The 26,185-nt window shown below is 40.5% G+C and overlaps 1 protein-coding gene across 9 annotated transcripts in view; it reads left to right on the top strand.

Moving 5' to 3' along the window:
- The window catches only part of dock7 (dedicator of cytokinesis 7), a 171,199-nt gene that overhangs the window by 43,992 nt on the left and 101,022 nt on the right, over positions 1-26,185 (top strand). For all 9 annotated transcript variants that reach the window (XM_048601895.1, XM_048601894.1, XM_048601893.1 and 6 more), the window contains 10 exons: positions 1,763-1,912; positions 3,011-3,091; positions 3,392-3,557; positions 8,490-8,632; positions 8,796-8,889; positions 11,232-11,394; positions 20,673-20,790; positions 22,289-22,359; positions 24,489-24,627; positions 25,468-25,569. In XM_048601895.1, coding sequence (XP_048457852.1) covers positions 1,763-1,912; positions 3,011-3,091; positions 3,392-3,557; positions 8,490-8,632; positions 8,796-8,889; positions 11,232-11,394; positions 20,673-20,790; positions 22,289-22,359; positions 24,489-24,627; positions 25,468-25,569 — 1,227 coding nt within the window. The remainder of the gene's footprint in view (positions 1-1,762; positions 1,913-3,010; positions 3,092-3,391; positions 3,558-8,489; positions 8,633-8,795; positions 8,890-11,231; positions 11,395-20,672; positions 20,791-22,288; positions 22,360-24,488; positions 24,628-25,467; positions 25,570-26,185) is intronic.

Here is a 26,185-nt window from a genome sequence, read left to right as displayed (position 1 = left end):
GGCCCGAAACGTCAGCCTTCCTGCTCCTCTGATGCTGCTTGGCCTGCTGTGTTCATCCAGCTCGACATCTTGTTATCTGCCATACTGCCATACCTGTGGGAATTTCTCCAGCACTTTTTAAAAATGAGATTAATAGATAGTTCAGAGTTTGCCCATTTTTCACTGGATAGGAATTGAGAGCAGAGAGCATTGTGTATTTTCTCCATCTGTCTCAGGGACATTGCGAATCCAGTTACTGCTCGGCTGAGATCGGTCGTTTAAAAATACAGTTGTGGGATCTTCCTGTTCTGGCTCAGTCACGCATGAACAGAACAGAACTAAATCATCAAGCACACTTTAAATGAGATTCTTTGAATAATGTAGCTTATAGCAGAGCTCTCACTTTAGCCACTTATCATGTTCTGTCTTGGTGAAATTTGTTTTTGTCACTGAGCAAACTGCATTCTGTATTTTAACTGTGATTTGCAGTAACCAATCTAATGGTAATCAAACTTTTTGTGAAACAATGTCTGGAGATAGTACACCATTTGAATATTATGCAGCTGATTTTTGCCACTAATGTTTGGATTTGAACTATTTTTGAATTGTTCCTGCTAATGTGAAAAGGCAGTTTCTAGTTTCCATAGACAAATTCGCATTACCTATGGGCAGAAGCACAAAATGTATAGTATGAGGCAAATATGCCTTAGAGTTACAAGATATTTCTGTGCTTATAATGCTGGTTTGATATAAAGAATTAGATAGAATGTATGTGTTGCATTTCTAATCTTTTGATAAACAGAAAAATACCACAGTAATTGATCACAGAGTTTAGGTTAAAGTGATAGAAAGGATTTATTATCAGAAATAAATTTACACAGAAGAATAAATCAATTAACAGCTAAAAGCAATGCAAATAATTAACTGACGTGGATAATGCTGCAATTTTCAAAAGCGATGCGTTTTGCTGCTCAAGGTCAAACACACTCTGGATTGTAGCGATCATGAGAACTAGTTATGGGATTGTTGATGGGTGAAATTGAAATGAAGGAAATAGTTAACATGGCGAAATGGCTGTGCCTTTTATCGGAATTGGGTTGGCAGGGGACAGGAAGTTGGCTTGGGCTCCATTAGAAACGAGGAACCTTATTGTTCCTTTTCCAATACTGTCAGATCTGCTATATTATCCATGTACTGCACTTTTTGATGGAATGAAAATTCTCCCTCTCCTCCTGTATTCATTCCCTTCACTCTCTTTCTTTCTTTCTCTCCATAAGTTATATTGATGTTAGATGCCATGGGCCCCTAACACAGAACTACCCATTGTTTAGCGTTTATTGGGAATCAGACTCAGCAGACCAAATAGTGGCTATTTTAGGAATTCAGAATGGTTATACTGTTGCAATAGGAATTTTTCTGTGACGACTGAGCAACTTGGGAGCTTCACAATATGCCTAACCTTTTTCATCTGATCTGGGGTGTTTGATATGACAGAGGCACTTTTTTTTTAAGATTATAAAAATTCACAAATGAATACTTCCATTGTTTTTAAGTAGAATGTTTTCCATTTCCAAGCATGAATGCTGTTTTATTTACTAGTAAAACTCTGTCCATGTCATATGAGTTTCTCTATTTTATCAACTGAAGTTTCATTTGTACATCTGTAGAGAGCAGTATAGAGCTGTGATCGGCATCTGTCCTTTGATTTTGCAGATAACTACTTACAAGATTCATAAATATAAAACTATAATATTCTAATTTGTAATGTTTCTAAAATAAACAGATTTCAGAAAATTTTTTCTTTGATTTGAATTCTGAGCAAATGAAAGGCATGCTGCGACCTCATGTTCCTCCTGCAGCAATTTCAACACTGGCTCGATCAGCAATCTTCTCAATCACATATCCGTGTCAAGATGTTTTTCTAGTTATCAGGGTAAGAATAAATATTATTTTGCATTATCTGCAGTTCCTCCTTGGAAGTACTAACTGGTGTTCAGTTATTGTACCAGATACCTACCTTGTCCTTGAGTCTATTTAGAAGTCAACATGATTAATACTTTTTGGTACATAATGGGAAGAGAAGTGATGGATTTTGTATCCTGTACTTTCTTGCTAAAGGTAGTAGAAAGTAATGAGAGCAGAAACAAATTTCTTTTGCCTTAATAAAAGTGTCCAGTGTTTCTTTCAACTCTTTGCCCAGGCCCTCATCGTCATTGTCCAAGGGTGTTTGCTATGCCACTCTGTGGTCCCAAGTTGAACTTCTTTGCTTCTATGTCCTTATGCTGTATTATCCTAAATCTGCCTGCCTTCTAACCTGTAATATTACCAGCTTCTGTTCTTAAAGTCCAACTGTGGCGAAAGCCAACATCCTTGTCTTTTGTCACACTACGTGATTACTCCATTGCTTGTTTGTCTCACTTCCAATTCTTCACTCTGCACACACCTCATCTCCAAAACTGTGCTGTTGTTTTTCTAACCTGCACCATATCCAACTTCCATTACACTTTATGGCTTACACTTTTTATTGTACAAGGCTTCAAATTTACATTTCCTAGGTTTGCATTTAAATCCTTCAAGGGCATTGTCCCATCTAGAGTAATCTCCTGCCCTAACAATCTTTTGTTCATTGTTCCTTTGCTTTCACCCTGTTGTGCAACCCCTTTTAGGTGGATATGCTCTCAGTCATCTATGTTCCTCTATGAAATTGTTTTCAATAATCGCTTCAGCTTCCTCTCCTGCCTCATCGTCCTAGTTCAAACTCATCTCTACAGTCAGCTTTTGATCAGTATTCCTAATATGATCCCTTTAGCTTGACACTCATTTTCTTCATGCCTCTTTGAATTAAATGCCACATTTAAATTGCTACACAAAATGCAGTTGTTGGTGAAGATATTGAGTACCAAGCTGGCTTTGCTATAGAATCTGTGATCAGTAGACTCTTGTAATATATGAAACGTTTACACTCAGTGGTGCACTGGAAAAACATGTGCTGGCTGTTACAATGATGTTTATTTCCTGTGCTTTTTTTCAGCTGGAGAAAGTTCTGCAACAAGGAGATATTGGTGAATGTGCAGAACCATACATGATATTCAAGGAATCTGATACAACCAAAGTAGGAACCTTTCTAAAATATTTTGGAAATATTAGGAATTGATATTCAACAAATGGTGATTACAAAACGAGGTTAACTTTGATTGTAAATTGTAATTGAGACAGAGTAAGTTTCTTCCAATTGTAACAAGTGCATGTGTTTTTGGTTTGGTCTGGTCGACGAAATGGAATTAGACCATGTTGGATGGCTGATTTGCACGATTGAGTTGCATCTTTGAAGAACAGAAGGGGACTGTCGTTTCAGTTTTGTTTCACCGTCTTTTGTAGAATATTTGCTTTTAATCTTCTACTTTTATCACAGAATAAAGAAAAGCTGGAGAAGCTAAAGAGCCAAGCAGAGCAGTTTTGTCTCAGACTGGGGAAGTACCGCATGCCTTTTGCTTGGACTGCCATCCATCTAATGAACATTGTTAACAGTGCAGGAAGCCTAGAGCGAGACAGCACAGACTCTGAGATTGGAGCAGGAGGTAGAACCTTTTTCCAGAATAATGTATTTGTTATAAATTGTAATAACAATGTATGCATCTGTGTTTAGATATTTATTATTTGGTGGTCTTCCCTTGTTCTTTAAATTGAGAGATTTCTGAGATGGTGAGTGTAGTCATTTCAGGGACACAAGGTCAGTACCAATCGCTCTCAGCTCTAGCATAATATAGTTTTGTTGCAAAGGTTTGCTCCCTGTTAAGCCCCAACTTCAAAAATGTTCTTGAAATGCACCTGGATCTGTTTACCAGTTTCTCATTTTACTCATGTTGGAGACCCCAAGTCAGATTTAGCCATTTGGGATCATGTCAATTCGAAACTGGATTGAGACAAATGAATTTCAAATGGTACATAGTTGCATTAGTTTGGATTAGATTTGAACCCAGATCCCAGAAATGTGAGGGAGTGTATAACCTTCTGCGTCAGCCCACGTTGCTTTATTTAATTTTTATTTAACTGTTACCTCCATTCATTTAAATTATTAAATAAAAGTTCACTCATTTGATTCCTCAGATGAGCGATTCTCTCCTAAGGAAAAGTTGGGCAAGGTGGCCCAGTCTGCATTGCAGGTAGAAGAATGTGAGAGGATCTTATGGAAGCATTTAAGATCCTGAAGGAACTTTACAAGATGGATGCTGAAAGGATGCTTCCATGTAAGAGGGAGCATAGACTAAGGGGTCACAATTTAAAATAAGGGATCTCCCATTCAAGACAGGAGATTTTTTTCCATCCCAGAGGCTCATGATTCTTTGGAAATTTTCTCCCCCAGAGAGTGATGGAAGAAGGGTCACTGAGTATTTTTATGGCAGAGGTGGATAGATTCTTGACTAACAAGGGAGTTAAAGGGTATCAAGGTTAGGTGGGAATGTGGAGTTGCGGCCACAATCAGATCTGCCATGATCTTATTGAATGGCTGAACAGGCGTGTGGGGCTGAATAGCCTACTCCTGTTTCTAATTTGCCTGTTTACATTATTGTGAAACAGAAGGACAGTGGCCTAACACTATGTCAGCACTAAACAACAGACAGTGTCAGGACCACGTAACTATAATAGCCCAAGCCAAACATAGACACACATGGGAATTCCTAGAGGCATGGTTCTCAACCGTAATACGATCAGCAAACATGTAGAATTTGACCCCGTATACAAACCCATACAGAACAAAGCCAGAAATGACACTACTCATCATAACAGGCCAGACAGTATAAATTCCAAGTGGAGTAGAACACCATCGCTTCATTGGAGGCCTCACTGATGATGTTACCTGGCATGGTGATGAAACGTCTGAATGAAAACAAGCCAGCTCGGCGAGCAAGTCAACAACCTCACTATGTCAACGCTTTAATAAGGTTACTGATTCGGTTTTGATGTATCATAGTGCTGCTTTTGCATGACAAGTACCCATTGGGCACTGCTACCTGGTTTAGAGTATTGTGAAATAGCAACATCAGAGATCAACACTGGCCAGTACTCTGTCAAAGCAGGATTCTCTGCATTTGCATTGGACTATCTTACTCTATGGAGTTAACTGACTTGTTAGTTTTTAATTAATGTTAAATAGAAGAAGTTTCATTGTTAATCTATTTTATAAAGATATCTCTGCATGGCAATTACTAAATCATTTGAGCTGCATTTCCAGATGTCATGATGAAACTGGACTCTGGGCAGACTGCTTCTGGAGTCCTGAATACAATTTTGGTTCTGGAAAGTAAAGTTTATTGGTGGTGCAGAGAAGGAAAAGAAGGATAATTTCTAAAGCTGGAGGGATTAAATATGAGAGACTTGATAATCTAGGTTTTTGGGCCACAAGCTGATCACTGAAGTGATGTTCTAGGCCCACTGAAGACACTCAAGTGAATAGAGGAAGTAAACTGGGTATGGTATTTTCAGATAATGTGCTGCAGCAACAAAATTAGAGAGTGCAGGCCAAACTTTGTTGCTGGACAGGCAGATTTTGTGAAGTGGTCCCTTCAGGTAAGCCATTAAACTGGGGTCCTATCTTCTTCTGTTGCTGCACTTGAATGTAATTGTTCCTCAGATTGGACTGGAAGAACACACAAGGTATTCTCACAGTTATCCCAAACAACATTTCTCCTAAACACAAACAAAGAAAGAAATGAACTATTGTTCTTTATACAATCTCGTTGTATGCAGTTGGTTGCCTTGCTTTGCCTAGTTTAAGTTATTTCTGAAAGATGTCATAATGGATTATATAAATCTAAGTTACAGAATCACAAACTGTTCCAGTCCCTTTCTGAAATTCATATGAATTTTTCATGTGATCGTCGACCAGGAATGGTGGCTTTTATGTGTTGTTTCAATATGAATATGATATTAAATTGATGCAGTAACAACGATGTTATTGGGTTTACAGGATGCAGTTTAAAATATTGCCAATATAAAAACAAGGTTAGGTGAAACAAAAGTGTTTTAGGTAATAATGTTTGGTTACTTGTACTGTAGTAACCAATTCTTTGCTACTTTGACCTTCAAGTGAAACGTATTTTGTTTTTGATATATATAATTACCTAATGCTTAATTGTTCCAGCACAGGAACAGGTTGTTTCATCTACCAAGGCAAATATTTACCTTACATGAGCCACCTAATCTAATTGGATTCTTGTACTTCCCTCCCATCCCTGCTATATTTTTTCAACAATGTAATTCCCTTTGAAAAGAATCAAAGGACTGCTTCGAGAAAGATTTGTGGCACAAATTCGAAATACAGACCTAATCTGCTATATATTACCCCATTAACAAGATAACATATTGTGTGGTCTGGTCAGACCTCTCTAATCAGGGGAAACTGTCTCTCATTATTTACCGTAGCGTTGTCCTTCTTAATCTTAGACCTTGACCAGTTCACCATCACCGTTTTGATTTGAGTCGTTGATAATGTTAAAAAGAATTTTTTGAGGAGTTAAGTACTATACCTAAATATAGAAATTCTTAGGCTGCACTTAAAAGTTTAATACCAGTGAAAAATAATTTCAGCATCATACCAACATTAACAGTTCACTGTTTCGCAGTGTAATTTTGGCAGAATATTGGCAGAAATCTGACGGAAATTGTGAAACAGTTCTCTGTTTTCTTCTGACTTCTGACAGTAGCGGTAGGAGATCAGGAGAAATTCTGTGAAAAGTTGAGATGGTGTTATATGCATGAAGCATTATGAACCTGACTGCAAACTGAAGCAGGTTGAAACTTTTTCCTTCAGGGAGCCTCGTATTTATGTCAGATTGGGTCCTGACTTTGTATTCAGGATGGATTTTCACAGCGGGTAAACCTTAAGACCATAAAATATAGGAGCAGATTTAAGCCATTCAGCCCATTGAGTCTGCTCTGCCATTTGATTGTTGCTGATATGCTTCTCAGCGTATTGTCCTGCTTTCTCTTACTAATCAAAAACCTATCTATATCTGTCTTAAAGACACTCAATGACTTAGCCTCCACAGCCACTTTTTGGCAATGAGTTCCATAGATTCATCACACTCTGGCTGAAGAAATTCCTTCTCAGTTCAGTTCTAAAGGGTCATCCTTTCATTCTGAGTCTGTGCTGTCAGGTCTTAGTCTGTCCTGCTTGTGGAAACATCTTCTTACGTCCACTCTATCTCAGCTTCTCAGCGTTCTGTAAATTTCAATGAGATCCCCCCCCCTCATCTTTCTAAACTCCATGGAGTACAGATCTAGAGTCTTCAACCACTCCTCATATGACAAGCCCTTCATGCTGAGATCATTCTTGTAAACCTCCTCTGGCCCTCCTGCAATGCCAATACATCTTTCCTTAGATATGTAGCACAAATATGGCAAAGGGGCAGCAGGGTGGCTCAGTCGTTAGCACTGCTGCTTTACAGCACTAGGGACCTGGGTTCAACTCCACCCTCAGGTGACTGTCTGTGTAGAGTTTGCACATTCTCCCCGTGTCTGCATGGGTTTCCGCCGAGTGCTCCGGTTTCCTCCCACATTCCAAACATGTGCAGGCTAGGTGGATTGGCCATGCTAAATTGCCCGTAGAGTTCAGGGATGTGTAGATTAGGTGGGTTATAGGGGGATGGGTCTGGGTGGGATGCTCTGAGGGTCGGTGTGGACTTGTTAGGCCGAAGGGCCAGTTTCCACACTGTAGGGATTCTATGATTCAAATGCAGTCTGACCAGAGCATTATACAGCCTCAGCCGTGGATAAAATAATAATAAAACTTGCATTTATATATTTCAGATTTTTGAAATCTCTTGTAAAGCTGTTCATGCAATCTTTGTAAATACGGTGATTATTGTGTCAGAGACAAATGCAGTAGCTATTCTGCAACAACAGCATTATGCAGCAGACTGTGAGATCAATTCACTTTTAGTCATATGCGTTAAAGGAGGAATGTTGCTAGATTATCAGAAGCACTTTTGGCTTCACTTAATGCTCTGGGGTTTTAACATTTATATAATTGCATGATGAGGCAAAAAGGATCTCAGTTTAACACATCAGGACAAACAACTTGGCCGGAGCTTTTTCATTATTGCACTGAAACATCAAACCAGATTACGTTCTGAAATCTTGGTGTGAGACTTGCAATCTTCAGAGCGAGGAATAAGGGCGCTGACACCTGAAGCAAAATTGTCTTCTCTCGCAGTGCAGTTGGCCTTGCTGCTGGGAGAAATGCTTATGTTGGCGTTGAGTGACAAGAAGGTTAGGTTTAGCTATGATATTTCCATGGTCAAATAATCTGCTGGCAATTATCATTCTCTTTACTCATCAGGAATGGTTGCTTGACTGGGTTATTTAGTAAAAGTTTCTATCCCAGCACTGAGATGAGAAAATCAGCTGTTGCAAGCTTTTATTTTATCATTGTTCTAGTGTGTGGGTGTATGACCTTTTCTTGTGTCACTGACTTTTTCTTTAACTGGTGTGACACTATTTTCTGATAGAGCGGAAGGGTTCCTGGTCGGAAAGAAGGAATTCTGGTCTTGTTGGAAGGCGGTCTCTTGAACGCACTACCAGCGGAGATGAATCGTGTAATCTTTCGAGCTTCAGACCGGCCACACTGACTGTCACAAATTTCTTCAAACAGGTAACCTGAAATAATTTGAAACCACTGTGTATTAAATATAATGAGATCTCCAGCAGGCTGTTACATCAGTGCAGAATATATGTATATAAATAGAACTTGCAGCCCTTTCGTTCTCCTTTTTTGTCCCTTTACCCACCTTCTTCCACCTCATGGCAATATCTAGGAAGGAGATCGACTGAGTGATGAAGATTTGTATAAATTCCTTGCTGATATGAGAAGACCTTCATCTGTTCTGCGGAGACTACGCCCAATCACAGGCAAGTAATTTTTTGAAAATTGCTAGCTTTCTTGTCTGAAATTTCCTTCAGTGGCTTGAATGTATGCAAGGAATCACCAGGTATGGGGTGATCAGTACAGACCTGGAAAGTTTCAGGTTTTATCCTTTATGCCGAAATAGTTATTTTGAGCCAACAATGTAGTAGCAGCACTATGATTGTCTTCATTTGTCTTGGTGGGTTGAAGTAAAGTAACCCTGGCTACTTGGTCGTGATAACAGTTCATTGATCTCCCAGATCCTATGCTCATTTTATTGACCATTTGGGTGAAGTACTGAAAGAGCAAGACAGGATTCTATATTTTAGGACCTGTGAGAAAGTTGGATGAGGAAAGAGAGACTGTGTGAAAACCGAGTCAAATGTTAAAGGCTAAATGACATTGGCAAACTGTTTCTGATTGAGGTGTGAGACTTACTAACACATAGTAAAACATTTTGTCTGTCAACAGCAATGTGGCTAATTTAATGAATGGATGAACCCTCACTTTAAAAGCGTGAAGTAGTTTGCTAAAAGAGCTGAAGCTGATACTGATTGAAGCAGCAATGAGTCGATTTCCTTGGTCATATACCTCTCACTAGCTGGACAATGAGTGGTTCAGGGAGAGGCTAATGTGCACGGTGCTAGTCTGTTTTAATTCTTAGGAAATATTTAGTAACTGAAATAAAAACAAATAAAATATAGGAACTGTACAGCTAGGATCTGTCTACGCCTGAAAGGAAAGCTCTACTACTTTAGTTGGATCCATTCATCATAAGTGATGATGATGTTAAATGAAAATTGTTAAAGATCTAACTTTCTGAGAGCATTCACCTCCCCATCCACTGTAATGAATCTTCTTTCCACTCCCCCTGCCAAACCTTACTCTTCTCATTTCTACCTCATAGCTAATGCTCACTAACATGGCTGCCCAAACAAGACCAATATGTCAGCTTGCTCCTGTGCCTTTAACCTATTCTTCTCTTACCAGAATCACAGAATTGCTACAGTGCAGATCGAGGCCATTCAGCCCATCATGTTTGTATTTCAACTTTGTGCCAATCTCCTGCCTTTTTCCCATTACCTTGCACATTGTTTATACTTAAATTATCATCCAATGCCTTCTTGAAGATCTCAATTTAACCTGCCTGCATCTTACTTCCACGCAGGGAATTCCATCTTCTAACTGTGCACTGTGTGAAAAAGCATTTTCTCCCAAGCATTTGCTTCTTTTCAGAATACTTTACAACTGTGCCTCTGGGTCTTAATCTTTTTTCAAGTGGGAACAATTTCTTCTTATCCATTCTGTCCAGACCCCTCATGATTTTGAAATCTTATTTCAATTCTCCTCTTCGTCTTCTCCTCTCCAAACAGCCCCAACTTCACAATCTTTCCTCAAAACTAAAGTGTATGATCGCTGGTGCCATTCTTCTGCACTGTCTCCAATACATTCACATCGTTCCTATTGTGCGGCACCTAGAGTTGTGCATTATACTTCAACGGAAGTCTAACTAGTATCGTCTATAAATTCATCATAACCTCCCTGTTCTTCTTCTCTTCACTCTGCCCTGTGACATTCAGTGTTCTCCTCTGCAGCTCTCTGTTTAATTCTGATGAAAGCTGGCACCTTTTTGAAAGCTGTCTTAAAATTAATCAATTCCACAATTTTCTGATTTTTATTTAGATTTACAGCTTTTAGCTTTAATCTTCCTTGGTGTGTTGGACAGATTGGACAAGAAGGATATACTTGCCATAGAGGGAGTGCCATCAAGCTTCACTAGACTAACCTTGTGATTGCGGGAGCGTTTTACTGGGAAACTGGGCCGGTGTTCTTCAGAGTTTTGGAGAATGAGTAGTGTTCTTATTGATATTTACAAAAATCTTACAGGACATGTTAGGTGGATGTAGCTGAGGTATTCCCTGGGTTTTTGAGTGCAGAACTAGAGGACATAATCTCACAATAAGGAGTGGGTTATTTAAGGCTGAGATGAGGAGGAATTTCTTGGCTCAGAGGATAGTGAATTTTTGGAATTGTCTACCCCAGAGGGCTGTGGAAGCTCAAACATCGAGCTTATACAGGACAAACAAAACAATAGATTCCTGGAGATAATGACATCAAGACGCTTGTGTGGGAAAGTGGCATTGAGGTAGACGATCAGTCATGATTTAATTGTTGGGGGCGCAGGTTCGATGGGCTGAATGACCGACTCCTGTTTCTATGACGATTTTAAAAACAAATCTGAAGCTTCAAGAGCAAATGAATTAAAATCTTACCTCAGTTCATTTTTCCTTAGAGTGTCTTTCAATTTTGTTAATATTTCATTTTTTTTGTTGCCATCTGTATATAGCTCAGCTGAAAATCGATATCTCACCGGCTCCAGAAAATCCCCATTATTGCCTGACCCCTGAATTACTGCAAGTGAAACCATATCCAGATACGAGAGTCAGACCAACGAAGGATATCCTGGAATTCCCATCAAGAGATGTTTATGTGCCATACACTACATACAGGTGCGAATGATAGTCATATTTTTAAATCAGTGCAGTGCATAAGTAATTCTCATGTTTTTTTCAAAAAGAACAATGAGGAAAAGTTTGCACTATGTGCAATTGCATTCTGTCATTTATTGAATATGAGTTATATACAAGATATTTGGTCGTGTGCTGCTGCTAAGTTGTGAAAAATTTGAGATTGCATTGTGCTTCAGGACAGTGGATTCTTCTTTGTGTGAGTTAGCTAATCTTGTTGAACAACAGGGGGCAGCAGCGTGTTGTTCTCCTTGTAACAGAAGTATGAATTTGTACATGAAGTCAGTATAAAATTACAAATCCAACAAGTCAAATGCTGGACTGAAATTGGTACCTGAATGAACCGTGTCAACTATAACTTGAACTTACATTGTCAGCTTTTAACCCCACTTTGCTTAAAAATTCCTGTCAGTGCAGTACAGCATGGGATGTGCTGTCTATGCAGTAAAGCTGATAAGGTGAACTTGGAAACTGCTTTTGCACTAGGATTTTGAGACTTTGTCTATAATGGCATTAAGTTTTAGAAAGGTGATTCTCACCAAGGTGATTAATCGTGATGATTACTATTAACAGATAGGAATCTGATTCCCTTCCTTACCTGACAATCCATTGGGATTTCTGGATAACTATCTGATGTAGAGATGCTGATTGATCTTTCAAACTAGTTTTCTCCTTTTATTCTTTTCTGCTGCTCTATACAGTGCTTATTTATCTCTTTCTGTATCTTGGGAATGCTACAACATTTTATTTGTTGTTTTGGGAGCAAATTGGGAGTGAATTGTAGTACAATAAAGTTAAAATCTGTGGGATTAGGTGCATGATGATGTGAGACAGTGGTTTCGATGAAAAATTCTGTGTGAACTGTTCCTTTTCAGTTGTCATTTGGCCTCTATTCTTATTTCTTGGTGTTCATTGTTTTTCTTTTCTCTAAACATTATTTAACCCAATTAAGGTTTAAATTGTTGTGTTGTTTGTGCTATATTGTCTTTCAAGTATTAATCTTTACATAAATATTTTACACAAAAAGTGGAACTTATTGATCTTTAATGTCTCTTTGTAAAAATACCTCTGATCAAAAAAGTCATCTTTTTACTAAGAAATGGAAAATCTCAGTATCTTTATCACAGGATGAGTAAAATATGAAGTAAAATGAAAAAGTTGCGGAGTTATTGATAAATTAGAACAAACAGTTTTCAGTTTAATTTTTCAGACATGGCCTATAATTATTTTGAATGAATACAAGGACAGAAGGAAAGTTGTTCTTTAGTGAAGCAATGTTCATAGACAATGGAAATAATTTCAAAAGGTTCTTTAATCATTGGACTATTGATAAATCATTGATTTATATGGCTAGTAGTAATTATTATGTATAGACTGCAACGTTGACTCAGTAGATATTTCAGTAATCATTAAACTGATCCCTGTTTAATGATAGTAAATTTAGAATGTTAACCGTTGGTTTGTAAGAACAGGGAAAAAAAAACTTTTAGAAACAAAAACTGAAATTGCTCAGAATTGGCAGTTCTGAGCAAAGGTCACTGGACCTGAAACATTGACTCTGATTTCTCTTCACATATGCTGCCAGACCTGCTGAGCTTTTCCAGCAATTGCCACAGCCCTGGCTGTATCTGCTACTTTGGTCAAGTGACCATTTTTCACGTGTGAACCTAAACAGTAATAGTTGGCAGGTAACTCAACTGAGACAATATCACATTTCTGCCCACAAACATGTTGCAGTTCCAGTAATAGCAATCCCAACTTGTTTCCCAGCTGAGATTATCAAACTCTGTTGAAATTAGAGATTTCAACTTTTGACCTCCCGGACTTTTTTGAAATTTTTTCATTCAGGGGATATGAGCATAGGCAGCTGGACCAGCATTAATTGCCTGTCCCGAAGGTGCAGTGTGCTGCCTTTTTGAACTGCTGTAGTCTATTTGCGGTAGATACACCTACAGTTGGGGAGGGAGTTCCAGGATTTTGACCCAACAACACTGTGGGAACGTTGATATATTTCCAAGTCAGGATGGTGTGTGGCTTGGAGGCGAATTTGCAAGTGTTGGTGTTCCTATGTAGTTGCTGCCGTTGTCCTTCTAGATAGAAGTGGCTGTGGGTTAGGATGGTGCTGTCTAAGGAGTCTTGGTGAATTGGTGCAGTGCATCTTGTGGATGATACACACTTCTGCTGTTGTCCGTCAGGGTTGGAGATGGTGAATGCTTATGGATGTGAAGCCATCAAGCAGGCTCCTTGTGGTGGCACAGTTGCACAGTGGTTAGCGTCGATACCTCACAATGCCAGGGACCTGGGTTTGATTCCAACCTTGGGTGACTGTCCATGTGGGTTTCCGCCGAGTGCTCTGGTTTCCTCCCACAGTCCAAAGACATGCAGGTTAGGTGGATTGGCCATATTAAATTTCCCCATAGTGTTCAGGGATATGTAGGCTAGGTGAATTGAGGGGGGGAGTGGTGAGGATTCTGGGTGGGCTGCTCTTTGGAGGGTCAGTGCAGACATGATGGGCTGAATGGTCTCTATCTGCACTGTGCTCTGTCCTGGATGGTGTCCAGCTTCTTGAGCTCCTTATGATGAGTGGAAGTTCATTGATGAAGTAGCTGAAGATAGCTGGGCCTATATGATTAAATGCAAAAGCAGGTGGCACATTTGTTTCCCCACAGTGGGGCAGCATTTCTGAGTTATACCTGTCAACCAGTCTGTGACACTAAGACTGCTCAAGGGGAATGATCTTCACCGAATGAGAAACTGTTTCACTAGTACGATACAGCACTGACGTTGTCCACAGTAAGTCTTTTGGATTGAAAGTGTCCACGTGGATGACTATTTCTAATGCACCTCTGCCCATCTACCAGTTATAAGTGTGATACTTATAATTTTCCTAATCCTATCTATTCTCATTTCACCACTATAAATGATTTCGAGATCCTTCAATGCATCTAATTCAATCTAAGTAAATAATTTCTTGTGTTTGTTTATATATATGACTTTTGTTAATTTTTCTGTGGTGTGGATGTCATTGGCAAGGCAAGCATTTGTTGTCCAACTCTTATTATCTTTGTATAGGTGGTGGTGAGCTACCACCTTGACCATTTACAGCTCATGAGATATAAGTAAACCCACATTACTTTTAGGGAGGAAGTTCCACGATTTTGACCCAGCAACAGTGAGGGAACAACAATTATAGTTCAAAGTCAAAATGATCTGTGACTTGGAGGGGATTTGCATGTGGTGATGTTCCCAATTGCCTACCAGTCTTGTTCATCTAAGTGGTAATAGTTGTGGTTGTGAAAGGAACTGTTGAAGGAGGTTTGGCTACAGTGCATCTCATAACCATAAGACTACTGTGTATCATGGGGGAATTTAAAGGTGATGGATGCTGTGTTGATCCAGCAGGCTGATCTGTCTTGGATGATGTTGGGCTTCTTGGTCATTATTGGAGTTGCACCCATCCAGGCAAGTATTTCTTCACACTTCTGACTTTTGCCTTGTTCATGGTGAACATGGCTTTGAGGAGTCAGGATGTGAGTTACTGCCAGTCCTTGCAGTATTTATATAACTAGTCAAATTACATTTCTGGTCAATGGTAAAGTCCATGCTGCTGATATTGGGGGATTGGCTGTTGGTAGTGCTGTTGAATAGAAAGAGGAGATGGTAGGTTTTTTTATTTGAGATAGCCATTTTATTATATTATTCACTATGTAGCCATTCCCAAGACTGAGTTTTGTCCAAGTCTTGATCTGTGCAGGTACAGACTGCTATAGAATCTGAAGGATTGCAGATGGTACTGAACATTGTTCAATCTTGAGCAAACATTTCCCCATCTGACCAAATGATCGAAGGAAGGATATTTATTAAGCACTTGAAGACAGTTAGGCTTAGGATACTATCATGAGGAACTCCTTCAGAGATGGCCTGACAGATTCAAATGCAGCATTAGTTTGAAACTCTTTTCTGCAAATGACAATTGTTGCTGAGTCAGTTCATTTAGATTCTGAGACTGATCAGTTTCAGTTAAGAAAAGATATCCAGGGAGATGGTGTTAAAGTATGGAATCAGGTGACAGTCAAGTCATGCTGAATGACAGAATAAAACTTAAGGATAAGTGTTCCTATTCCATTGTCCTTCTTAAATTAATAAAGTGGTTGGAAGGGTTGGGTGGTGATATTCTAGTGTAAGTTAAGAGTTAATATAACATCATAGAGTCATAGAGATATACGGCACGGAAACAGACTCTTCGGTCCAACTCGTCCATGCTGACCAGATATCCGAAATAAATCCAGTCCCATTTGCCAGCATTTGGCCCATAACCCTCTAAACCCTTCCTATTCATGTACCCATCCAGATGCCTTTTAAATGTTGTAATTGTACCAGCCTCCACCACTTCCTCTGGCAGCTCATTTCATACACACACCATCCTCTGTGTGAAAGCTTGCCCCTTAGATCCCTTTTAAATTTTTCCCCTCTCACCTTAAACCTATGCTGTCTAGTTTTGGACCCCTCCACCCCGTGGAAAAGACCTTATCTATTTAACCTATCCACACCCCTCATGATTTTATAAACCTCCATAAGGTCACCCCTTCGCCTCTGATGCTCCAGGGAAAGTAGCCCCAGTCTATTCAGATGAGGAGACCAAAACTGCACACAGTATTCCAGGTGTGGTATTACCAAGGCCCTGTACAATTGCGAGACATTGCCAATCCTCTCGCTGTGAAGCCCAACATAGCATTTGCCTTTTTTATCACTAGCTGCACCTGCATGCTTGCCTTCAGTGACTGGTGTTTGAGGACACCCAGGCCTCATTGCACATTCCCCCAACCTACCGAGGGAAATTGCTGTTAGAAAGATTAACCAGCTACACAAACGAGGAATCATGCTTGGGCTCTTTTTGGTCTCAAGGTCTGGGAAGAAACATATCACATTTTACACTAAAACGCATATACTCTTAGAGATGGGAGCACCTTTACCTCCAAAATTTTGGTCTTTGTTTTGGTCTGTTCAGATAAGTTGCCTTCAAGACTGCCTAGAATTTATACTTTCGAGGCATTATAGTTAGAACTCTTCGTAATATTAATTTTTTAAAAACCAAAGAACTGCAGATGTTGGAAATCAGGAACAAAAACAGATATGGCTCAGAAAACTCAGCAGGTCTAGCAGTATCTGTGGAGAGAAAGCAGAGTTAACATTTCATAATGGGGTCTGAAGAAAAATCACTGGACCCAAAACATTAACTCTGCTTTCTCTCCTAATATTAATTTGTTGATTTGAGACTTGAACCCGTAAGGCAACAGGCACAATATAGTGCAATAACTCAGGAAACTCGACTTAGGTTATGAATCATAGCTATTAAAGCAGGGCTGCAACTTTATAGGCATACCACAGCTCTTGGATTTTTGATTCAGCATAGGGCACAGGTCAACACCCAGTCCCTGGTCACTTGCAAAACTCAGCTAAGTGTCGATTTCAGGGAGTTTTGTGGAGGGATTCTCCCATGCAGTTCTCCACTAAATGTGTCATTATGAATGCACCTTGCCTCTAAGGCACTGTGCTTGGACTATTGGGTGCTCACCAACAACAGAAGTTCCCCTGTTACCAGGAACTTTTCTGATTCGCAACACCGGCACCATATTTAAAGACCAGCTGTGCACCAGGTCAAATAATGCCAGCCAGAAATATCCCTTCACAGAACAGAACGTGGAAGACCAATGATAAAGAAAAACTTCTGAAGACACCTAGGTGGCATGAGTGACATTTCACTGGAAATAAAATCTCATAGTCGTAAATGTATTGGCTCTTTATCATCACCTGCCTGGTTAAGTACCGTAGTAACCGCAGGTCAAAAACAAAGATACACAGGCTCCCCGTCCTTACAGCCATATCATGTTAGAACCCTGGCTGAAGGAGTGCTACTCTTTCCCTAAGGTCCAGAGTAGCATAACATCTTGTCATTGTTCAATGTGGGAGCATCACATATTGGAAAAGCTTCATGGCATTCTCTTTTATTGCATGACGGGAAAAGCAAGATCAAATAAAAACTAAATAAAAAAAAACCCTCTGGCTTACCTTGCAAACAACAATTAATTTACTTTCATTGGATGATAACCTCACCCAGCTCACGTCTGTTGGGAGTGGATGTCAGTTAAGTCCTATCTAGCTTGTTGCGCCAAACACTCCACCTATATCATCCTCCTGCACAATGTCCTCATCTTCCTCCACAGAACTCTCCCAGCTCTTCAGCATCTATCACATCTCTGCTTTGCCTGCTCTAGTTTTGCAGAGCACAACATGCAAGGATTATGTGGCACACTGTGTCTGGCAGTCTGTGTCCCAGACTGATCCAATGACCATCGAGAAAGAACAGGCTGCATTGTATCTGTGTGCTGTCTTAGTTAAGGGGCTGCATAACAAAGTCATCAGCCATTGATCTGGAGGGTAGCCCCTGACTGCCAGGAGCCATCTTGTAAGGCATTCAGCCCTTGAAATGAAGCAGGGACCTGAATGTTATCAAGGATATACACATCATGGCAGCTTATAGGGTAATTGGCACAGATTTCTAGGGCGTAGTAAATATGATCGTGGGTGATTTGTACATTTCCTGAATGGAAGCCTGCTGTATTGATGTAAACTGTTCCGTTATGGTTGATGTGGTGCTGTCAATGTGACGTGTACAGTCCAAAGTGTCCTGCCCCTATTCCTGCACTTGGGGGAATCCAGCTATCTTGGCAAAGCCTACTACCCATCTACAGTGCTAACCTCGTCACAAGGAAACAAGATGAAGTAGTATGATCTGACACAAATTCTCCCATGATGCTTACTGTGAAGGGCTATTTCTGGCCCGCAGTGTTTTACCTGGTGCACAGCTGGTTTTTAAATATTGCATCAGTGGTGCAAACCCAGGAAGGTCCCGGTAAAAGTGAGTACTTCCACAATTGGTGAGTACCCAACAGTCCGAGCACAGTTAAAACAGCCTTGATACGTTTGTGGATTGAGGATTGAGAGGTCACACTCAACACCAGTGGATCTTGGAAGCAGCCATCTGCATAAGCTGTTAGCTTGACAGCCACCGGGATAGGATGGTCACCCACCCCTACAGGTCACAGGTCCTGCTCCAGCAGCTGACGCGGCTCTATGGCGGTTTACTAGGACATTCTCAGTCAGTGGTAGCAATGCACCTCACTCACACTGGAGGAAATAGCATTCAGGAGAATAGACTGTGGGCCTCCTATACCTCCTCTCAATCCTGAGGGGACTCTCTGCAGTGACCCTTTCATATGGAGGCTGTTTGGCAACCGCTGGAGATTGCTGCTGGTCCTGGGCTTGTGGCTGCATCTGTTCTTCCTCAGTCTCTCTGCATCTTCATTGTGCAGTGACAGTAACTCCTGCAGTAGCTGATCCATTGGTCATGGTTCTAATGAATCTCTGCAGGGAATTTCAGAAACAGGATGGGACCTTAATAATGTGAACAGTTAACGTTCACATGACGCACAAATGACAGCTTACCATAGTCCTTAATATAGTGGGACATGGAAAACTTCAACAAAGAATAGAATAGAATATCCTTTTCTTTCCATTGTAGGAGTACAGTGAAAAACTTTTACAGTGTCTGCCTTCTTATGGCGACATCTGAGGTACAAGTACCTAGATACAATTCTTGGTACAGCAGTGGAGTAAAAGTAATTGCATTTCTTTACAGAGTTGAAAAATAAGTTTAAAAATAGGACATCATTAAAGAGTTGACATGACAGTAAGGTAGGAAATTTCAAATAGATGTTACATTGTAGCAACTCAGCGCAGGGCCTCTGCTTGTGGTCCGATCGCCTATGCCAGACTGCAGTCAAACAGCTGTCTCCGCTCCACTCCAAACCCCAGTCCACTCCATACTGGCACTCAGCTGCTCCAAGGTATGGTCAAGGAATGCCTCCCGCACACCAGTCTCCACCTGGGACTTGCTGCCTGTGCACTGCTCTGGGGCTGCTTTCCCATGTGCTGCTCTGGGGCTGCTTCCCCGCACTGCTCCGGGGCTCCCAGCCCGTGTGCTGCTCCTGGGCTCGCTGCTCCGGGGCTCCCAGCCCACGCGCTGCTCCGGGGCTCCCAGCCCACGCGCTGCTCCGGGGCTCCCAGCCCACGCGCTGCTCCGGGGCTCCCAGCCCACGCGCTGCTCTGGGGCTCACTGCTCACGCTGCTCCGGGGCTCCCAACCCATGTGCTGCTGCAGGGCTCACTGTTTGCGCTGTTCCAGGGCTCACTTCTCTGGGACTTGCTGCTGGTGCCTGCTGCTGCTCCAGGATTCACCTCCGGTGCTAAGGGGATAGAAGAAGGAAAAAAGAAGAGAAACAAAGTAACAGAAAGAAAAAGATCAGATGGAGCAAAGGAGCTCTGGCAGGAGATCCTATTCTGCCGTCATCTTGCACCATCAAGAGAGCCATGAGATGTGTCTACGTGGATCTTTGATAACGTGGACCTTACTCTGATGTATGCAGCATAAGTCATGTCATCCAAAAACAGCAGAAGGTTGTAAATGCAATAGGATTACTGAAACCTTCTCATCTCCCCTTTTCCAGCACCCTCGTTTCTGTCAGTCCCTGTCTCTGTTTTGCTCGTTCTCTCTCCCTCCTCTCTCTACACCCTCATCACCTTTAACAGCTTGTGATCAAATACCTAAAGTTCAAGGTGAGAGAACATTAACTCTTTGCCTTTGAACAGCTTATAGTACTCACAATACCTGTGATTTGTAGATGAATTGCAGAAGTTGATAAAGTTAGAGTGAATATAGCTATACAGCCAAACAGTTCGAGGGAAACTAAGGATGGGCAGCAAATACCAGCCTTGCCAACGATACCCATTTCTCTTACAAAAATTTTAAAATGTTGAAATCTGGTTCATATGTGACTCTAGATTCACAACAATTTAGATGACTTTTCACTGTGGTCTGAAATGTCAGAGCAAAGCCACCTTCTGCATGCAATTAGAGATGGCAATGCCCTGTGAACAGTTAATAGTAAAGACAGATCAGAGATCTAGTGTTTATAGTAAACAGAACCGTCAACTCTGTTTTTGGTTCCATGTTTCAGTCCTCAATTTTTTGCCACATTGAACTGGATCTTACAGCTTTTATCCAGTTACCTGAAAGATTAAATAATTTCTATATACCTTTTTTGTTTATTTGAATTTCATAACAACATTGTGGTGTTATTGATATAAGAAAATTTTAGCTGAATGTTTACATTTCATTAACTCTGTTGTTTAATTCCACAGGAATTTACTTTATGTGTATCCTCAGAGCCTCAATTTTGCAAATCGTCAGGGGTCTGCCAGGAATATTACTGTGAAAGTGCAGTTCATGTCTGGAGAAGATCAAAACAATGCAATGCAGGTAAAACAAATGTTATCAAACTCAGTATCATTTCTGTCTAAATTACGACAGCTTGTCGAGTTTTTAACGTCCTTGTGCAGAACTAATAAATTTGAACAGAGTAGGAAAGACAAAAAGGTAAATCACTTGAAAGTAATGAGGTGGTGCCAGGCTTAGATGTATGGGGAAGTAGGAATTGACATCACACATCATATTGCCATCAACAAGGTACTTAATCCTGTGATAAGACTGTAGGACATAGGAGCAGAAGTGGGCCATACAGCCCATCAAGTCTGCTCCACCATTCAGTGACATTATAAACTGATTCTATAATCGTCAACTCCACTTTACTGCCTTTTCCTGTTAACTCTTGAATCCCTTGCTGATTAAAAATCTGCCTATCCCAACTTTGAATATACTTAATGAGCTAGTTTCAATAGCCCTCTACGGTAAAGAATTCCACAGATTCACTAGTCTCTGAGAGAAGAAATTCCTCCTCACTTGTGCCTTGAATGTGCGACCACTTGCTCTGAGATTATGTCCTGTAGTCCTTTCTGCATCTACGCTGTCAGTTCCTCTAAGAATCTTGTATGATTCTGGAAGATCACCGCTCATTCTTCTAAATTCCAATGAGTACAGGCCCAAACTATACAACATCTCCTCAGAAGAAAATCCCTGAAGAAGAGTCGTACAGACTCAAAACATTAGCTGTGTTTCTTTCTACACAGATGCCACCAGATCTACTGACTTTCTCCAGCATTTTCTGTGGTTGCTTGTTAATAGGTCATAGAATACAAGAGCAAGGAGGTGATGTTGAACTTGTATAAGACAGTTGTTAGACCTCAGCTGGAGAATTGGGCACCACATTATTGGAAGGATGTGAATACATTGGAGAGAGAGTGCAGAAGCACTTTACCAGAATGGTGAGAAATATTAATTATGAGGATAGATAAAAGAAGTTGGGACTGTTCTCCTTGGAGAGAAGAAAACTAAGAAAAGATTTCGTAGAGGTTTTCAGAATCATGAGAGAAGTAAAGAGTGTAGATAGGGACAAACTGTTCCTTTTTGTAAAAGGATCAAGAACCATAGGGAACAGATTTTAAGTGATTTGCAAAAGAAGCAAATGCGAGGTGATAAAAAAAAAGTTTCCACACAGCAAGTAGTTAGGGTATGGAATGCACTGAAAGTGTGGTGGAAGTAGGTTCGATTGAGACATTCAGAAGAGTATTAGATAATTATTTGGATAGAAATAATGTGCAAACATACAAGGAAAAAGCAGTAGGTAATGAAGAGTTGGTGCAGACAAAAGTGGACCAACTGATCTCCTTCTGTGCCGTAACACTGCTGCGATTCTGTGAACCACGCAGTAATGCGCTGAAGTGTCTACCTGAATTCTCTGTTTCCCTGTAGAGAGGCTTGAACCCATGGCCTTTTGACTCAGATGCAAGCCATTGCTTATGCTTAAATAATAAATCTTTGTTGAACTTTTCTCACACAACTGATTTTATTACCGTTTCAGGTCATCTTTGGCAAGTCAAGTTGTGCAGAGTTTACAAAAGAATCGTATACCGCAGTAATATACCACAACAGGTAAGAAAATGTCAAGAAATATTTCTGCCTTGTTTGCACTTAAGCTTCCAGTGCACTAGGGCACAATACCAGCATTATAGCAACATATGTAGAAAAATAATTCAGTTTAGAATTACACATGAGGAAGAAAAATAAACATAGAAATCAGATATTCATTTACAGTGATTTAAATTTTATTGAAAGGAATGTTTCATGGAATAAATTGAGCCTTTTTCCTTTGCTGCTTATTTTTATTCACCTTTTTTCTATATACACTTTCACATACCAAAAGCAATACCAGTTTTATGTTGAGTAAGTGCCATATTTTCGAAGTTTTTGTCACTTCTACTGGTGAGGGTGTCATTGATGTTAAAATGTTACTAGTACGTGTTGCTGTCATTCAATTCATAAAATTACACAACTGAGAACTGTGTAAACAAGGTGTAGAGCTGGATGAACCCAGCAGGCCAAGCAGCATCATACGAGCAGGAAGGCTGACGTTTCGGGCCTGGACCCTTCTTCAGAAATGGGGGAGGGGAAGGGGGTTCTGAAAGAAATAGGGAGAGAAATGTATTTGAAAAATGCACGTTTATTTTTTCTTGCATGAGAGTGTTTCTGTTCATGTTTGCCTAGCATGAGGGGTCTGTTCAGAATGTATTCTTTGGAGAGAGTTCCCTCAAGTTCAATTATCTCATTGAATTTGAGTTCAATAAAAATCTGGAATTAAGAGTCTAATGATTCAAACAAAACCTTGGCAGATCCCACAAATTTCTCAAACAAACAATCCCAGCTTCAGTGATCACTGTCAGTCACAAAAATCCTTTAAAATTCTATTTTCATAGAATCCCTACAGTGTGGAAACAGGCCATTTGGCCCAATGAGTCCATACTGACTCTCCAAGGAGCATCCCACCCAGACCCATTCCCTGTAACCCTGCATTTCCCATGTCTAATCCACCCAATTTACGCACCCCTAGACACTATGGGCAATTTAGCATGGCCAACCCACCTAACCTGCACATCTTTGGACTGTGGGAGGAAACCGGAACACCCGTAGGAAACCCACACAGACATGGCGAGAATGTACAAACTCCACACAGACAGTCGCCCGAGGCTGGAATCGAACCTGGGTCCCTGGTGCTGTGAGGCTGCAGTGCTAACCACTGAGCCACTCTGCCACCCATAAAATCCTTTCCTTCCAAGGGATCTCATCCCTCTCTTTCAAGGATAAAGCTTTTGATTTTCCTTCAATCACCACACCAACTCAGACTTTCCAAATGTCTGCTTGCCTCTCAGTTGCTCAATTGCTATTTGTGGACTGCATCCCACTGGGTTTACAAGTCTGCAATCACCAGTTTGATTCCAGCTTTGTTGCTACTTTGAGCAGAACACAACACCACCAGGACTTTCTGTGTCCCAGTTGTCAATTTTATGGAACAGACAGCTTCATTGACCTGATGTTTGCTCCAGGGCTTCTCTGAGCCCCAGCTCCTTCAGCAGAAATCGGAAATCAACCATATTGCTATTCTGAGCTTTAGCTCCCTACAGGCTCATTAAAGATGACAGAGCTGCACTTTGGTCACGTGGAGCTTGTGCCCTTCTGCTGCCTATTCAGCTCCGGGCTGCTACTGTCATGTGGGCTCAAGTTCAAACCATCCCCAGTCCCATGGTATAGTGTTTTAAGCTGCACACTCAGTCACATGGGCAAATTTTCATGCCAAAACTGGTACTGTGGTTGTAATTCTGATTTAAAAATAATTGCTTTAAAATCCTTTGCAAATTGCCGCTGTCTGTGTTTGTGCTGGAGCTCTGGGCAAGCTGGGAGTTATAGTCTTCTGCCCTGCAAATGCACAGTTTGAACCCAAGAATAGACATTCCCTCATACTATGTGAATGAGCACTTTCTGTATGGTGTTACTGGATATTAGTTGGCAATGGAAGATTATTCTCTTCCTTAGCTTAAGCTGCTGATTTTAGTTACAGCAACTAGCTGGAATCCTTCTAGTAACTGAGGTGGGGTGAGTAACTCAGTGAATAAGGGAACCATGTGAGACTTCTGAGATGATCAACATTGTTGCTTTTGGATAATTCAGCTCTTATCATATTGCACAAAGGCAAAAGTTTTTTTGTGTGAAATGCTTTCTTTTGATAGATCACCTGACTTTCATGAAGAAATAAAAGTCAAACTTCCTGCTTATCTGACTGATCACCACCACCTGCTGTTCACCTTCTACCATGTCAGCTGCCAACAGAAGCAGAATACACCCTTGGAGACCCCAGTTGGATACACGGTACTGGACACATTTTCTGATTTTATGGCATACAACATGGCGACAGTGCTTATGTAATAGTCAAAAATAGAATTTCAAAACCTTAAACTTCTATGTGAGTGCTGTTTTTATTTCTTCTCCCACAACCATTTCTCTCTTCTCCTAAATGCATGGACTGCCATACTTTGCAGCATCTTATTGTGTGAGTGTAAGTAAGTTTTTTGAGCTCAGAGAGGTGACATGTGGCCAAGGCTAATGTGTTTGTACTCAGTGTCCACACATACATGCACTTTATAGCATGTGCCACCAGCTAGCAGTCAGGAGTGTGAATGCTTCCTTTCTCTTGGCTGGGTATGCTTAGATCCCAGATAATGTACCTTTTTGGTCCCCGTACTTTTGAACTATCCCGCAGAACTCAAAGCTATTTTAACTGCATTTGTTTCGACTGAATTTATCAAGATCACACTTTAATCCCGCAATGTACTAAAAACATACAAAATACATGCTTGTTGCTGTTAACAAATTCCTTACGGCACATGGTGCTGGAAGGACATTACTTTTTATTATTAATATAAAGCTCTTAATTTCCTGGCATTGGCTCATTTCATTGCGAGGAACCTCAGTGACATACATGCAGTTATTTTTGTAACAGTTTCAAAGTAATATCCTTGGATATAGGTAATTTTTTGCTTATTCATCCATGCAGTCCCAGGAAAGTGCAATTTATAGAAATAACTTAAGTTTGGTCACCACACACACAAGCAGACACAGATGCACACAGATGCAAACAGATGCACAGAATATGGACGCTACAAATTGGTTTAAGCAGTATTTTTGCTCATTTTGTTCCTTTCATTATAGTGGATTCCAATGCTGCAGAATGGACGCTTGAAAACTGGTCAGTTCTGCCTTCCGGTGTCTCTTGAGAAGCCTCCACAATCTTACTCGGTATTATCTCCAGAAGTAAGTTCCTGAAAATAATTCAAACTTTGGATTATCTTTTTTTCTGTGTTATAGTTAGACAGGTTTACTGCTTGATGGGCAAGGGTGACAGGGTGGTGCAGTAAATTAGTAGACTGCCCTTTCATCTCTGACAACAATATTTGAGTTCCACACCTGCTGACAGTAATTATATATTTATTTGTTTCATATTTGGATGTGCATTTCTTTCGCTTTGGGGAATAGTGGGGAAGTGTTGGAATGATTAGCAGGCTGATAATTAACCTGTTGCACCATGTCATGAATGCTCCTTTTATTGCCAAAAGGTGGGACTGGAATGAAGAGCTTTCATCTCAGAGGTAAGGCAATACCTACCGTGCTATACCTGTGAAGTGCTGTGTGAAATGCAGCACATCAATCGTGTTAGATACAGAAAGTTTATACACATCACATGGCTTTTTTAAAAAAACAAGTTTACTTTGACCATTTCTGCTTTGTGAATGGATAACTAGAGACATAGGGATGAATTTTTCCATTCTCTGAATCATGTGGACAATGGCAAAAGTATGGTGATGTAAAAAAAAGGAAATCAGATTTTGAACTGAAGATTTGACTGGTGAGACAAAATCTTGTTAGTAAG

Source organism: Rhincodon typus, chromosome 10, assembly GCF_021869965.1.
Source record: "Rhincodon typus isolate 14 chromosome 10, sRhiTyp1.1, whole genome shotgun sequence".
NCBI lineage: Eukaryota > Metazoa > Chordata > Chondrichthyes > Orectolobiformes > Rhincodontidae > Rhincodon > Rhincodon typus.
This window is presented reverse-complemented; position numbering and strand designations above follow the sequence as displayed.